The sequence below is a fragment of the Anarrhichthys ocellatus genome, unplaced genomic scaffold (genome assembly GCF_004355925.1).
Source record: "Anarrhichthys ocellatus isolate YVR2014 unplaced genomic scaffold, GSC_Weel_1.0 scaffold42, whole genome shotgun sequence".
NCBI lineage: Eukaryota > Metazoa > Chordata > Actinopteri > Perciformes > Anarhichadidae > Anarrhichthys > Anarrhichthys ocellatus.
The window spans coordinates 2,801,484-2,818,911 of NW_022280072.1; the positions used below are offsets into that span (position 1 = coordinate 2,801,484).

At 42.0% G+C, this 17,428-nt stretch overlaps 1 protein-coding gene across 2 annotated transcripts in view; it reads right to left on the reverse strand.

Annotated features, from left to right (window-relative positions):
- Nucleotides 1–12,475, reverse strand: part of LOC116394999 (mast/stem cell growth factor receptor Kit-like) — an 18,927-nt gene extending 6,452 nt beyond the window's left edge. The window contains exons 1-8 of one of the 2 annotated variants that reach the window (XM_031868479.1): nt 12,159–12,475; nt 8,034–8,288; nt 6,131–6,415; nt 5,543–5,682; nt 4,176–4,347; nt 2,409–2,595; nt 1,531–1,646; nt 1,159–1,273 (exon numbers count right to left, since the gene is read on the reverse strand). In XM_031868479.1, coding sequence (XP_031724339.1) covers nt 1,159–1,273; nt 1,531–1,646; nt 2,409–2,595; nt 4,176–4,347; nt 5,543–5,682; nt 6,131–6,415; nt 8,034–8,288; nt 12,159–12,213 — 1,325 coding nt within the window. In that variant the 5' untranslated portion in view covers nt 12,214–12,475. Of the gene's footprint in view, nt 1–1,158; nt 1,274–1,530; nt 1,647–2,408; nt 2,596–4,175; nt 4,369–5,542; nt 5,683–6,130; nt 6,416–8,033; nt 8,289–12,158 lie in introns of both variants that reach the window. The other variant, XM_031868478.1, reaches the window with a different exon arrangement.
- Between the last annotated feature and the right edge of the window lie 4,953 nt (nt 12,476–17,428).

The following is a 17,428-nucleotide window of genomic DNA, read 5'->3' on the forward strand; positions in this document are numbered from 1 at the left end:
TGACTTCACGTCTCCACCACTAAACTAAAGGAGGACTAGTGTTCCAGTGAGGACGTTAAGTCGTCTCATTTACTTTTTTAAGACACGTAAAAGCTTCTAAATTAACCGTGGGATAACGGTATTGGTGCCATCCATCTTTAGGGGGCGCCACAAATGGGGGAATTTTTAACTAATACTATTTCAATAAAATTGTTCCAAATTATTACAAAGAAAAGCCCACAACAAAAATATGAAGCCTGCTAATCGTCCCTTGTTCTCGGTTGCCTGCAGCATCGCTTCTCGCTCTTAGTCTGACTTACCTGAGCAGGTGAACGAGCAACACTGATCCTGAAAAGTGATACGATTAAAATAATTTCCCTCGAATATATTATATCACGTTAAAAAGCCCTCTGGGGCACAGGGGAGAAGAGAAGAAGAGAAGAAGAAGTGATGAAGGTGCAACGGATCACAAAACATCAGATCGTATCACGGTTCTGAGTCACAGATCAGGGCAGCAGTGCTGCCTTGAGCACCAAATCGGTCAGATTGATTTTGGTTCAGCAGCTTTTCTTTTGTTTGTTGTCAATTTAATGACCAGTCTGACTAATCCAATCAGTCCAATCCCTGTAATTCCTTTAGGCTGTAGTTCTTAAATTCAGTGCACTTATTACACAATCCAAGGATATTCTGTCTTTGCTTTTTATTTTATATTTTAATTAACTGATAAATGATGATGAAGAATCAAGGGAAACCTTTACCAATAAATATGCACAAATGTGGATAAAGTTCGGATGAAATATTGATATGTATTTCTCTCTCTTAAGCCTTCTTAAGCCCCTTAAAACTACTCAACTAAGTATTTATCTGTAATATTAAGTATTCATTACTAAATAAACAACAATTTACGGTAAAGTCTGACAAGTTTAGATATTTTTAATAAAAGTTTCTTAAAAACTCATCAGGAATGAGAGGGTGTGGTTTTTATTGGCCAGACTAAATCTGATTGGTGCAAGGACATAAGACATTACATTTCCCAATGTTAGCCCCGCCCACTGCAAAACCAGTGAGAACGGCACAAACGAAAACAGAAACGACCGAATCTAGCATGTGAAACAATATAAACAGTTTTAACTTTGGATAGAAAAAATTGTCTCAAAAAATGTCCTTTAAAAATCTCACCTGGCGTACGGCTGCTCGCAGTAGTACCAGGTGATCCGCGGGGCGGGGAACCCCTCGGCCACACAGCGTACCTGTCCGTCCACCGGACCCTCGTGAGACACGATCTCAGGTTTACCTACAAAACAAAAACACACGTCAGGACATGTCACGGACATTAAACCTCAGTGAGGCGTGACTGATACACAGCGACGTGAGGTGGAGATCAGGACCTCATTTCACACACAGAAAAAATCAAATCAATGAAACCTATTCCCACATGTCAACGCCAGAAGATTAATGCAATGTGCAGTGATGGAGTTCATTATGTGGCTTAAGGGAACAGAAAACCTTTAACACACACACAAAAAAATAAAAACCGATGAACCAACTTACTGATCACAAAGATGGTGAACGTGTAGTTTACTGAAGCGTCACCGTTGGAGGCTTGAAAGGTGTAAACTCCACCCTCTGACACCTTCAGTCGCACCAGCCTCAGCTCGCTGCTGTACCTGAACGCAAAGCAATTACATCGATTCAGCATCAATGCGTTAAACATCGTATACACTTTGTATTTTACTTTTTATATTCAAGTTGACTTTTGAAACTCTGGAACAAGAATTTCCTTCAGGATTAATAAAGTTCTATCTCATCTTAATGCATTTATCAATGTTTAAGAACCAGCAGTAAAAATGTCAACGCTGCTCGAGGAAGAACCTGAAAGGATCTGATATTTTCATTTTAGATGACGACCAGTCTGTCGTTTGCCTTTTGCTTGTTTAGGCACAAATTGCAGTTTCCAATTATTCTGGCGGATAAATGTCTAAGTATTGATTTATTGATTACTGTGCTCCCTCGCGTACCCTTAATCTGCTTGAGGGGGGGCCTTTTCTTCACATATCACAAGCGATGATTGTACCAAAACAAAATGAAACGTGAGCCAAAATGCATTAAGCTGAACATGCAGCCTTGGATAACATTATGTAATATCTCTATCTGCAGCGCGGAGGTAATACTGCACATATTTCACGCTTTCTTGTCCTGTGAAAAGCCATTTATATTCTGACAGCTCCCGTTTGGCCAGAAGCCCCCGGAGCAGTTTTTTAGAGTTCCAGCTGTATTTCTCAGGAAGCCGTTAGCAGCAGCACCTCCACTGACCTGCAGCCGAATCCAAAGATGTCAAATTCCACCGAGCGGGGTTAATGAACATTTTCATCTAAGTGGTAAAACTAAAGGCACTTGGAGGCAAGTGTGCGTTTGTGTGTTTGTCCCACCTGTACTCGTGGCTGTGTGTGGTGATGACGTGGTCCGTTGTGTTCCTCAACTCGTGGCCCATGAAAGTCCAGGAGAACGAGTGCGGCTTCGGATAAGCCTCCATGTCAACGTTCAGGGACAAGCTCTCGCCCGAGCGGACGTGGATGGTTTCATTGATTGTGGGTTTTAAGTTGATGAATCCTTTCTCTGAAAAATAAGAGAAATTAGATATTTTACAGGGATTTGCAGAAGTGAAATTGAGTCTATTTTTATTGGAGTAGAAACTGATTTAAAAGTGGTCAGAAAGGAACCCAGCAGCTGCATATAAACAGCTCCCAGTCCAGAGACGTGGGGCAGAAACAACAATAATGAATCACAGCACAAATGTACATGTAAGGCAAAAGTTTGCCTTTTGGGAAATACGTTTATTTGCTAAGTAAGATGAGAAGTCATATCTGGCAGTTGGTTAGCTTAGCTTAGCATAAAGACTGGAACTAGGGGGAAACAGTTAGCCTGGCTGTGTCCAAAGGTAACTAAAACCACCTACCAGCACTTTTAAAGCTAAGTAACATGTATATCGTGTTTGTTTGATCCATACACAGACTCAGGCATAATAACATTATTTTATTTTTTTAAATGTGGCATTACGTGAAGACAGCAGGAAGATTCCAGTGGTACAAAAGTGAAATGTTGTTTTTGTAGGTGTTATGTCAATGAGACTTCAGCACACAATTCATTCAGCATCACTCTTGTGATAGATTTAACCATTTATTGGGGGGTTATGACTTTGCTGTCCTGCATGAACTATTATTATTATTTACCCATGATTCAGTCGGCACCATCGAGTACCCGGTGCTGCTGTTAATGTAGCTGCTATTGTGTAAATGTGTCTTTCTGTGTCCTGTGTGGATGTGATGTGTTGTGTGCTGTTTGTAACATGTTGATTAGTGAGCATTAGAGGTGCTGGTAGAGTGGGTTTTTGCAGAGAGCCAATCTAGCCGTTTCCACCTGTTTCCATTCGTTATGCTAAGCTGAGCAAAGCTAATCAACTGCTTCACGTTTACCTAACAGACATGAGACCACGGAGGCACAAAGAGTCCTGGATACACAGCGGTGGAGGCGAGGCCCAGTTCATTCCAAAGAAAGTTGCTCAGTGGCGCTCGAAGCTAAAAAAAAGTTTGACAGCTGTGTATAAAATTACCCAAATCTTCCACATCCACAGGCCGTAGAGAAAGAACACCTGCATTCCCTTTAACCCAGCTTCCCATTCGCTCGGTCACGGCTCAGTTCATTATGCAGAGGAAAATAACTCTGCTTTGGTTAATAGTTTATTCTACAACTAATAGTTTATTCTACAACTTTTAGGACCCAATGATTTAAATATATTAAAGTGTTATTATAAATTTAAATTAAAGTGTTTATATATATATTCTCTGATTTACAGACGTCTCATCACTTGATGGACCTGGAAGTAATAATTCCCGGTTTGGACACAATGTGAAATGAAAGCCCGGCGCTCTACCTTGAGGCTTATATGAGACTGATATCAAACTTCTCATCTAACTCTCAGCAAGAAAGCAAAATAAGTGTATTTCCTAATATTTTCAAAATTGGGGATACTTCAAATTTAATCTCAAGAAATTCAACAATTCAACGACTGATTGACAGGTAGCACTTTGTGCTTCAGATCTCTCTTCATTCGACGGTTACATTTCCAAATTCATTTCTTTACGACATCAAAAGTTTAGCTTTAAACGGAGAAGAAGCAAACGTCTTTGTGTACTCACCATAAACATCGAGCCACGCCGACTGCGAGCTGACCCCTCTTTCGTTCTGGGCTTCACACCGGTATCTCCCAACGTCTTGAGGTCCGACCGCTGCGATGTGCAGCGTGGCGCCGCGCACGTGACTGAAGTTCTCCGTCAGGATGCGTGAAGCACCGTCAACCTTTACTGGTTGCTGTGGATACCAGACGGCACCCTGTCAACGCCCAGAGATCTCTAGAGATTAACCCTGTCTGCTGGTCTATGCTTGCCAAGCACACAAACACTGACACCGGCTGCATGCAAGTACACACACACACACACACAAGGATGTTCACGCCCATACGCACACGGTACACACACAGCCAAGATCCAGAAGCTTAGCCAGCGAGAACTTTGACCCCTTTCACTCTCGTTCATAAGAAGAAACAACCACTGATACCAGGTAACAGAAAACTATTCCATTTACAATAATACATAAAACCAATATTCAACTTGTGATGTCATTTTTTGTGGATTAGAACGCCGCTTTTTAATGATTGTCGCTCAGGTTTGGGACGTTTAAAGACAGTTGAGATTGTTTAATTGGGACCAGTTTCCTGGTTATACCGCTGGTATTTGTGTGGTTGACTCTTCCCTTTTAAAGTTACTCCAAGGAACTTTGATTTAGTGTTGGTTCTGGTGGTCTCTGTGGACAGAAGTGGAAGTGTTCCTGAGCACCAGAGTCTTTCTAGAAAACCTCTAATTTTACTGTGGCAGGGTCTGACAGTCTGCTCCTCTCAGTCCTGGTTCTGGTTCTCCCGTGCCTCCCTTCCCTCCAGCGGGTCCAGCAATACATCCTGGGTCTCCAGCAGCAGTTCTCCCAGAGAGGAGAAGCTCTTCTCCTGGAGGAGGAGGAGGAGGAGACGCTGCTGCTGCCGGGAGCTGAGCTCTCCTCCTCCCTCCGGAGCTCCGACTGCAGGTCCAAGGCTGCAGGTGAAGCCGGATCTGGGTCTGTCCACGGTGGACCGGTCTCTGCTGGAGGATCTGGGTCTGTCCACGGTGGACCGGTCTCTGCTGGAGTCTGAGCTGAAGGAGTTTCTGGTGAACCTGCATGAGCTTATCTGGTTTCACCAGAATCCGACCCGGTGGCTCCGATGACGAGCATTAAGAATAAGAGCATCTTCTCTCTGATGGTCTCTTCACTGATGGAGGTCTGATAGAGGATCAGGACTAAACTGAGACTGGTTCAGGACCAGTTAAAAGCTCCTCACAGTAACTTTAAGTAAAGAATCAGATCAAAGCTATTTTAAATCTAACAAGACTACAGTCAACACTCAGTGTTCAGTATTTTAGTTGAATCTTCCACCAACAGCACAGCACACGGCAAAGGAAGGGAAGAAGGGTCTCACCGAGCCAGGAGGGGGGATCCACTTAAGCTGGATTTCTGCGTTGACGTTGGTGGTGTTGCAGGTGAGGGAGAGACTCTCATTCCGCGTGAGAATCACTCTTTTGGTTGCCTGCATCTCAATCACAGGAGGAGCAACAGGGACTAAAAAAAACAAAACAAGCAAATGTGACTGAATGTTCAACACTGTCTCCGACAAAATGACATTCCCATACAACTAGACTACATCCTCAAGTACACTTCGAAGGAAACGTATTTTCCACAGATTACAGTCTGAGTATGAAACACGTGGTTAATAATGTAAACTGAAACAGAAACAAAAGATGCTACAAAACGACTTGTTTACACTTACTACAAAACATCAAAGTTTGCATTAAAATGACTACGAAATTGAAAACAAAAAAAACAAAAAAACTACTTGGTTCACATGAGACAAAAACAGCAGTCGCCTGAGTGAAAGTCATTGTTTTGTTCCCCAAAACTTGTTTATGATACATCAAAACACGTCTCCCTCCAAAAATGTAATTTCTAGCAGACAGGGCTGGCTTTTGAAGCCACTACAACACACTTGAGTGCATTGACACCTCTTTACCTGGCCTCACTGTCAGGTAGTAGTCATGCGATCTGGCGCTCTCCTGCCCGAGTCTTCCCGTGCACACATAGCATCCTTCGAAGGCCTTTTGTGTGTTGTGGATGACGATGCCTTGCTCCGGGCTGGCAGAGAACTGGAGACCAGAGGCCGGAGCTCTGCTAGAACATGTTTCCAGGCGCAGGTTGTCCAGACTTGGATCGGTTGCCAGGCAAGGGATGGAAGCATTGTCTCCCACTCGAGTGAGAATGTTGAACACCATTGATTTTCTGAAGGGATTGTCAGGATCTGCCAAGAAACGGAGGCGTCAGAGCTGTAAACAGGTCTGCACACTGAGCTGATGAGGCTTTCGTTGGTGATCATGTGCCATGGTGTAACAACGCAACACTAACATACACTCTTTTCCCACCACTATTTTGTTATTTTGAGTTATTGCCATATGAATTCACAGAAAATGATGAATGTGTTTAATCGAGTTGAAAAAGCGAAATCAACTCTGAAAAACCGCTGCCGTCGTTAGCTTCATTTCTCAGTGCGGTGGCCTTTGATGGACATCTGGAGCTAAACGACTTTACCAACCGTAGTTACCGTGATCTTAACAGACAGCAGCAGTTGGTGCGGTGCTTGAGATTTCAGGTAAGTTGTTTTTATTCATTTAAAGTGTACTATTAGCAATTAGGTAGTGTAGAGTTCATCGCTCTGTCTGATCAGGCCTTAACTCCTTAATCACAATCTTAGCATAGCACTATATTGCCTATTATGGTTTCGAACAGGTCATGATTCGCTATGGACTCAATTTCAACTCTGACCTGACTGGACCTGGTCTTGGACTTGATTAGCCCCACCTCAGCGACACCCACACACTGCATTTTGGTGAGTAACAGTGAATGGAAGTAAGTAAGTAAACGGCTTTACCACACAGAACAGAACCCTCTTTTATCGGACCATTATCTAATAACTTTTGAATTCCTACTAACGGAGTGTACGCCATTAAGCAAAAGTTACTACACTAGATGTCTATCTGATGGTGCCGTAGCTATGTACATATTGTAAAGCCCTCTGAGGCAAATTTGTAATTTGTGATTTTTGGCAATACAAAAATAAATTGAATTGAATTGAACATTTCCCACGGCTGCTGCTTCACATTAACGGCGTTCAACTGTGAAGCAGTCGCAAGAAAATGCAATGCATCTGTCACCGCGCTGAGCAGCGACCGCAACCATTCATCCAAATGCATCCATACAAATAAAGCAAGGGCCAGTTTTGACAGCAGATCACAACAACGTGGGCTTGTTTAAATACCATTAGCAGAAACAGACACACCAGCTACTCTTCTGTCTTCAGCCAGAACCGAAATCTTAAGGATTACGTCGATAAATCTACCTTTTTTTTCTTCTTCAAATTCGTAGAACTAACAGACACAAGGAGATCTGATCTGCCAAAAACGATGACTCAGCTGCAGCTTCTATCGACCTTACAGAAGCCAAGTTGCCAGAGCTTGAATTGTTCGATGACAATTAATCAAATCCAAACATCTTGTGACAATGCTACATGTGTGCCTCTCATCATAAAAGTAGTTGCTGCGTGTTGCCTGGACGGTGTGAACTGTGGAGTGAATGATAAGCACATGATGTTCGCCTGCAGCGATGGCAGCAGGCCAAGGAGATGTGGAGTCACATCGAGGTGGAAACGCAGTAACACTCCACTATGCACTCGATAAATAGTTAGAGTATTTACTCTACCTGTCCGGGGCAAAGCTACAAACACCTTTCTCTGCGAGAACACCCACACATCCTGTTCCCTGTACTCTGGATTTCAGTTCTCTCTCACACACAAACACCACGTAAACTCAAACACACGCGATCTACTGGATACACTTGAACACTTGACGGTTACACGCAGCTACCTTTCACATAGACGTAGATGGAGGTTCGCTCCTTGGTGCTCTCCTCCAAGCAGATGTAGCGGCCCATGTGAACAGGCTGGGCCCTGGGGATGCGCAGCGTGGACATCCCAGCCACCTTTTTCTCTCCCCGCACCTTCGGCCGGTCCTCCCGCTGCCACTGCATCTCCTTCTCACCCTGGCAACGCAGCTCGAAGGGTGCGTTGAGCGGGACGACAAGGTGGGGGTCGACGGGGGTGATGGTGGGCTTGGTGTTTCCTATAAAGTGACAGAGAGGGAAATCAACTGCATGTCAAACATAACAAAGTCACGATGAGACAGTTTGTGTTATATATACATATGTTAGAACAGTAGTCCCATTTTCACCACAGTGGAGTCATTTTCTCATAGACTTCTATACAACCAGAGGAGTTGCCCCCTGGTGGACACTAGAGAGAATGCAGCTTTAAGACACTTCAGCATCGGCTACACTCGGCAGAACCGGAGGTTGCCGCCTGGATAAAACTAACAAGACTCGAAAGTCATTTACTTAAATGAAGATTAAACACGACAATTGAAGCTGAACTGCACACTTACACGTTTGTTTAAGCTATGAACTAAATGATATGACTGTTCTTTGATGAAACAAATCATAGCTGGTGTTAATTAATATTGACATTTCTTCACAAAAAAAAAATTTGCATTTCATGGTTGAAAATGGCTAGAAAAGCCATCTACTGTTTTAAATCAACCTTCATTTTTCCAGTGCAAAAAACGTTTGGGACTAATCGAAATAAAATAAAGTTAACAACCTCTCATCAGACCCCCCCCCCCCTTACTTTTTCAGTAACCTCTATGAAGCATTACAATCACAGCACAGCTCATATAGCGGCTGGCTAGTTAGCTAGCTAACGTTAGTTTGCTAAACACGCCATGTTTTTATACTGAAGTTACACTGCTTACAAAAAATGAGCAGGAACAGTTCTTGTCTCATTTGTGGTCTGATAGACGGTACAACCATCGAATTCAGCGCCATGTCGCCATTTTCCAAGGTACTGTAGCCAGCGGTCATCAGCTACGGGCTGTCATACTTGTCCAGGCAATCGTCACACACATTTTGTATTTTAGATATGCCCGAACAAGTGGGTAAAGTTAGTTTAACTTTGGTCTTTGTTGTAATTTGATAGCTGCTAAAAAATAAATGTATTTGTTTAGAAAAAATTTACTTCGTACAAGTGTGACAAAAAACAACAACATTAAAGTTGAACCCTGTCTTTATGTTGACTCAAGAAGACAGATATAATTATTAGAAATCCTCAAAGTTGAGCAATGCTACAAGAGTAAAATCATGTTCTCACCACTAAGTCTATGTGTCAACATCTGCAAAGATTCATGTGCATTGAAACAATCCCTGATCCAAAAGCAAACAACAGGATCATCCCCTCCTTCAAACTAAAAACACAAACAAACAGGGTTTGTTCTGGCTCTCATTCCCATCATTGATTGGGAGGTTGTTTTTTGATACACAGCTGGTTACACCTATATACTGTAAATATAAAAGTTGTTGTTAAAGCAGCGGTTCCCAACCGATAATGGCTTGCGACAAAAAATCAAAAACAAAGCGAAGTCCACTAGTGACCCCTCAGCAAGGGGTTATAGCCTCAGTGTGGATGCTGTGAGCAGGTCAAAGACATGACACAAACAGTGGGAAACATGCAGTATTTCATGAGTAGATGGTGAAAAATACAGCTTGAATTATCAAGTGACCCGTCAGATTCATTTTGGGACTTCTGAGTGTCCTCACCACCGTGTTAAAGGTTTGTAACAAAAATATGATTTAGATCGTTTGAGAAACCGACATTTTTATTGATCATCCGCAACTCCACCGATGTGACTTCAGCTGCACTTAAGATTGTTCTGACTATCGTCCAGGGCTCAGTGTGCCAGCAGGAGTCAAACCTCTTGACATCGGGGAAGCGAATGAGTAATATTTATGTTGAGGTATTTTTTTTTATTGAAGCCACCTGTGATAAAACACTGCAGGACTGCGGCTGCAGCTTCCTCTGGTGAGACGGCAGCGGAGCGTTAAAACACGTGCTGCGTTGTGGACCGGGCCAGAAAGGCCATAAGGGCCAGAAGGGCCAGCGTGCTAAGACCACATGGCCCGAGACTTCCGATGGAAGTCGAAGGCCTGGGCCCTCAGTATGCCCAGTGCAAACTTAGCATCATGGGTGCTTATGGCGTGAGATAACCACTAGAGCCCCTTAGACCCCTCGGTGCATGGTGTGAGGGCCCACAGACCCCTTGATGTTTAAAACATAAGCAAGCCTATCACTAGGACCCTCCAGACCCCTCACGCTTCCAGTGTGAGGGCCAATAGACCCTTTGAAGTTTCAAATGTTAGCTGACCACCAGGGCCCCCAGTACCCTTGTAGTTTAAAACCTAAGTCAGCTGTCCATGGCGGCCCCCGGACCCCTTGCTGTTTAGAATGTAAGCTGATCACAAGAGCCATCCCGGGGCCCTATGAAACCTAGTTTGAGGGTCCATGGGACCCTCTGCACTTAAAGCATGAGCTGTACGTCATTAACCCGAAACGACCAGACCCGATAATAAATAATGGTGTACTTTAATTAACCTCCAGGTTTCTTTATGGTTCTGTAAAGACACTTTTAAAGTCTAAATATATATCGTGGCAGTTATTTACATCGATCAATGTCGACAAAAAAATATATCATGATAACATCCAAAAGACATGTGTCCAAATCCTCCCATCCCTCCTTTGATAAAGAGACATCTCAAGCATGAACACAAACAGGGCGTGGTGATGATGGTGATGATGGTGATGATGATGATGATGATGATGATTGAAGGACAGAAACGCTTAAATTCATAGAATCAGAGGACAGCCAACAGCAATGTGTCATTGCGCAGAAACGGTTCCGTTTAGAGGCTGTCAGTTCTGATGTTCTGTTTGCAGAGCGGCTAACAGTGTGATCTAACGTCAGGGGTTGTTATGAAAAAAACAGCCTCTACAAGTTCTGAGGCATCATTTATATGTGTATATTGATTAAGCGCGAGCAAACACGGTGAATTAGGTCTGTAAACAGGCTGGAGGCAAAACTTAATGGCATCACATGACAGGCCAGCCCTGTGCGCACACACTGCGTAAAGATGTGGCCATCATTTAAATCCCCCGATGATGGCGTGAACATCGACGTGCGCGTCGGATACTCTCAAGATGTCGATCAGATGGAAACAAGGAGCAGAAGAAAAAAAAGAAGAGTCCACCTGATGCAGGAGGCTCGCCGGATAAACCGAGCGTGCATGGCGCGCAAAGTTAAACAGAAACACTTGTTTTTCGGCACAGATGGCTCCATGCATGCCAGCTTCTCCATAAAAAATTTTTTGCAAGCCAACTTTGGCAACTTTCCTGACAAGATAAAACAGTTGACTTCGAATGGACTCGCACACAAACAGAATAAACACGTCTTAAAAAATGAAGCTCCAAATAATAAAAATAGACAGATACGTTTGCGCATAAAAAAGCCAATTAGTCGAAGTCGAAGCCAAAATCTCCCCTAAAATGGACGGGTTAACAAGTGAGAAATGACATAAGCATGTTGTGGATATGCCAGCTAGTTTGCATGCTTCCTCGGAATCAGGAGTTGCCACTATATTTCCATAATGACGGTTTATCTGAGGGGAAAACCGCATGAACCTGCCGCGTTTCCTCGAGCACAACACGGTGAAAAAGTCTATTTCCATAGCGCTCAATGTTTATTACTCAGCATCCTATACTTATTTATTATTATTATTATTGTTATTAATGGCGCCCTGCTCACTGAATAAAACATGAATTATTAAAAGATAGGCATCCAGATCATGCACCAAAGTGTCCGCTTTCCTCATCGGGTTTCAGCGACTTCGCTTCAGATCTCGTTGCACCGGAACAAAGAAAAAGTGGTGAAAATGCATCACGAATAACGATGCAACAACTCCCTGTGATGTGGATTATCTGGGCTAAAGGGAGCTGAACACCCGCAGACATTTAGAGATACGGTCGATCATGCGTTGTACCCCCTAAATAAAACATTAATAAAAATAAAACAGCAACAAGTTGCCAAGCGCACAAATGCCTCCTGCCTCACCTGGATGGAAGGTTAACTGCAAAAACACAGACAGCAGTATCCAGTGGTATTCCATAGTTATTATTCCATGGGTCTAGCCGTGAAGGTGAGCCTCTCCGGGGTTAAGGTGTCTCTACTCTACTCGCCCACGCGCGTCGGAGTTGTGGAGAAGTTGAACTGTGCGATGTGTAGAGAGGCGCACTTTACAAGCCTTTAAAGGCGCAGACGCTCAGTGGAGCTCGCCAACAAAAGCAGCAAGCAGCCGTCGCATATATCCGCAAACATTGCTGTGGAGCGCGCCAGAGTCGTGGGGACGAGACGGGGAACGACCAGGTCGGTGTGTGTGACTCTGACTGACTGTGGCGTCAACAACATGTTTATATGGGGAGCCGAGTGGTGGAGCCTATTACTCACGAGGGGAGGGAGGCGTTGTGGGACCTGTCGTCTGCTTTACCGACAAAGAAAAGACGCAGCGCAGAAACGTAGAAAAGACAAGAGTCCAGTATCCACTTTTTCTTTTGCATCTGTTATTTGATAAAACATTGAAGTCTTTCCAAACTACTTCTCTTAAAAAAAACACACTCTGAGCACACGCACATCTCTAAGGACACGATTATAATTACTTATCCAGTATTTTATTATTTATTATTGTTAGTTTTTTCACAATACACATTTGAAATCATTAAAAAACTAAATTGAGACAAGAACATCACATAATGACCCTTTGTATTTTCCCTCATGAGACCACGCATGACGGTTTTTTTCTAGTAGCACGCACTCACACACTCCCAGAGTTGGCCTAGTTTTCCATTGGCTCAAACACGCAAGCCAGGTCTGGTCTCTGCATAATGTTGAATTAGCGATTCTATATTGTTATTGAAAACAGCCGTTTTTAATCCCAACAGCAGCAAGTTTGCCCTTAATTATTTCCTTTGATTGCTCATAACAGACCTCATTATCTGTTGTGATCACAGATGTGAACGACACAATTCAGGAGAAACCATTAGGTTTGTTTTCCATTCATCCTGTGACATGACCGTTTAATTTTTAATTTACACTCTTATTATTTAACATTGTTACATATTCAGAGTTGTGCATCTTAAGTGGTTTAACCAGTTGTTGCATCACATTTTGCACACATTCTACTATGGAATCACTAAATAAATATATAAAGGTCAAAAAAAGACAAAAAGTTAGGGGGGGGGGGGGGGGCTTGTGAGAGACCGATTAAAAGGAGAATGAACAAAATCGGAGTAGCAGAGAAGGAGACATCTTGACTTATTCCTTAGATAGAGCTTCAAATTCCCTGGATCCTACATCTCCCATAATGCACCTCAATAGCATATTTCATGTTAGACCCTCACTGCCTGTGAAAATACTCCACACCCTGAATTTATTACCAGTTTATAATCAAGCAGCAACCTCCCGTTTTGAGAAATTATGCCATCGAAATGCCTAAAACTGCAGTTCTTCAAATGGCCACTCGAGGCTCTAAAAGCAAGTCAATCCCCATCGACATCTATGTTAAAATGAACAACCTTACACCCGAAATAAACATGTTTACAGCCTAGCATAAAAAAACGGTTTTGGTCTCTTTAGCTAATATTCCTGTTTATGACAACTAAATGTGCAGAGTTTATATATGACGCTCCCGTTTTAATTATATTAATTCTTAAAGTTAGGTAGAATTAAGGGTGTGGCCTCTTTGAGTGACAGCTCCACTTACATGGTGGTGGTTTCAGTGCATTTCTAAATTTTTAACAGGCCTGTAAATGAACTGTTGGCTATCAATGCCAAACTGGTAGCAGAGTTGGAAAACAAATGTATTCACAAGGTACAATATCTTGGGAGTAAAGTTAAAAAGTAAGAAAAATTGAATTACTATAGTTTTATATGAGTTTTGTTTCCATATGTTGTCATATATGGGGACATAAGGCTCGCAGAATCAGTATTCTCTTTTAAATCACTTCTTAAAACACATTGATTTTACTAAATTTACTTTATTTTATTTATTTCTTAGTTTATTTTTGATGGTATCGACCGTCTCACTGAGCTTTCTGTTATTGTTATTATTGCTTTGCTTTTGATGCTTTGTTTGTCAAAGCACTTTGTAAACTCTGTTTTCAAAGGTGCTATATAAATAAAGATATTATTATTATTATATATGTAAAATTGATGGAGTGCCCCTTTAAAAGCCATGTCGCCTGTAAATTTGCTCTGATTTAAAAGAAGTTTGGTCGGCTACACACATCCAATTTATTCTCTACAACTTGTACGACGCACCACTAGTTTCTGCCTCTACTTAAACACAACATTTGCATAATTTCGCCTTTTCTGTTGGTCAACACAGGCTGGGAGACATCCAGTGTTTACTGTCTAACTAACATGGCCACAACATGCAAACGGCTTTGGATGTGGCCGAAAACCAAACCCAAACACTGTGTGTGAGTAATGCCATACTTGTTTTTTTTGGTCAACAAATGACAACAAACCATACTGCGGTGGCCACGAATACCGCTACTACAAACCCATTTAAACAAACCTCATGAAATTTGAGAGTCATGTTCAGGAAACAGGTCATTACTCAAAATCAAAAAATGTGGCGAGAATACAAGGTTCATAACAAATGATGCAGGCGGCAGAAGCATGTGGCACAAAAATGTTCTAGACTAGACTCTTCTTGTCTTCTTGTAGCTAAACCACCATCTGCTCAGTAAATATAGCATAGAGAGAGGCAAAGTCCCGCCCCTTCCAGTGTCACTTTATTTTGGAAAAAAACGTAAAATAGTCAATGGTAAGGGATACATATTTTTGTTGATCCTGTTTAAATTGCGCCATGAATTAAAATACAATGATGTTTGTCAATTTAAAAGATCATTTGGCAGATCAACAAAGTCTCAATTTGTCGTAGTATCATTCACTACACCTCTCGTTTCGCACAATGCACATCACCAACACGGCCGTGAGCTTGGCTTGCTAGCTAGCTAGCTAGCTAACTTAGCTATGGTTCACGCACAAATGTAACGTGATCTTGCTTGATGTATTTTTAATAGAAAGAACGAGTGAGACCTGTTATTGGTGTGAGAACATCCTGGTACGAAAACACTCGTAGCTTCAGCGAAAGACGTCAATTTAAGACACTTCTGGGTTCGTCGTTTTTCTTATTGCATATGTTCACAGTCTTCACGTGCAACATTATCTTTTAACTGGACAAACACATTACATTACATTACATTATAGTCATTTAGCAGACGCTTTTATCCAAAGCGACTTACAATAAGTGTGTTCAACATCGGTATTCAAGAGAACTACTAGTCACCAGAAGTCATAAGTGCATCTCCTTTTTTAAACAAGCATCTAAGAGCATAAACTAGAGCAAACAAACTAATACGAATACAATAAGTGCAACAGTCCCGTGGTGGTCCACCAGAAGGGGCGGGACTTCGCCTCTCTATTCTCTTATAGTTTGCATATGTTTAGTCACGAGTGCTTTAGGTACCTGACACACATGGCGCTGCAGGCCGACTCATCGGACAGGGCTCCCTTAAGGAGAGTTTGAAATAAGTTCCTGTATTCATTAGCTGTTTTGGACTCTTAAGCAAAAAAAAAATGCTTGTTGTAAAAATGTCTCACCACCATTAAAGATATGAACCATAAACTCAAGCCTAAATAGGTTCTTACTGTCATTTAATATCTTTCACGATCACTTCTCATAACGTGAGCACCACAGACGACCCTTAAAGGCTCTAATGGCCTGAAACCAAACCTCTAATTTAACTTCCTCGAAGCATTAACTCCTGTAAAAGACCCATCAATTATCACACATTGATTTTTCCATTCACACAAATGTCTTTTAGGGTAACGGAAAATGTTTTGTTCTTTCTGATTAACATGTGAAAACGGGTTGTTGTCAGATTCAGAAACACAGTTATTGAATGGGAAAAATTAAATGTAGTTGCTTTTGAGGATATGAATAATGCACAAAATCAAAGCTGTATTTATACGTCCTCTTTAGCCAGAGCATCTCTACCTATAAATACATGGTTGTAATGTGAGAATGTTTCATCTACGCTGTGATCAGATAAGCGGAAGCATCGGTCTCCCCTCTCGGCCTCCATAACAAAGTTTTTAAAGTGTCTCTCTCCAAATCATGTCCTCTGTTAGGTGGAGAACATTAGGGGAAATGGCTGAGCAACATAAGTAGCAGCATCATACTTGTCTTCGTGCTAATTCATTGTTTACGTCAGTACCCGCCAACCGAGTCCAGTGAGCAACCGACTCCAAGTGAACGGTTACATTAGTCAACTTTGCCTTAACTGCTTCTGTGATAGATACACAGCAACGTGCACGCAACTATCTATTTATTTGTTACCTACATTTTTATTAATTATTCATAAACGCTTATGAAAAAGAAATGAAACATTTGTGAAGACATTTGAATCATATGAATTTTGATTTCAGTTCAAATTTTGAAGTTAAACTGCATCTTTGATAGAAAAATGATGAGGTCGCTGACACACAAAAAAAGAGCCCGTTTCAGGCTTAAATACAGCAAAAAGTGTCAGATCTTCTGTGATTTTTAAATTTGCAATTATTGGACTATCATGAAGGTCATCTGATTTATTGATGTCATGACAAATACATTTCATAATCATGTTCAGACAGCTTCCATAGTGTCTATAACGGTGCCCATTTAATGAAATAATGACCAATAATAATAATAATAGGGATTTGATGCCAGAGGTGACTGACTGCAACGAGCATGTAAAGTTTAGTGACTGCATCTTGTACGGCCGACAAAATCTATGCACAGACAGACAGACAGACATATAAACACCTGGCTCTGTGGTAGTGCATGCTTCAGTTCACATTTTGCCATAATAACTCACACACAAACTCACAAGGTGAAAACAATACCAACCACATGCTGTAGCTGCAGGTACAAATGAAACATTTTTAAACATTTACCCTTTGCGCTTTTTACTTTATAGTGTGTGTAAATGAAGACGAAGTGTCGAAGTGATCTATTTATTATAGGTTGGGCCCCAGAGGAGCGAGTTAAGTTATGGGCACAGACCGTGTAATATCCAGTGTGTGCTAACGTTCATCAAGTTTTACTCAAACAACGATGCTTTGTGAAGGCCAACATTAGTTCACACCGTCTGTTATTTCAACAGCACCAAAACTAGTCTTCAGGTTGTGACGGTTTGTGTGTTTGTGCAGAACCGTTTTTGCAACCAGCGAACAGAAGTTACTATATTTGGACTGCGGAGGGGTTACGTAAAGACGTC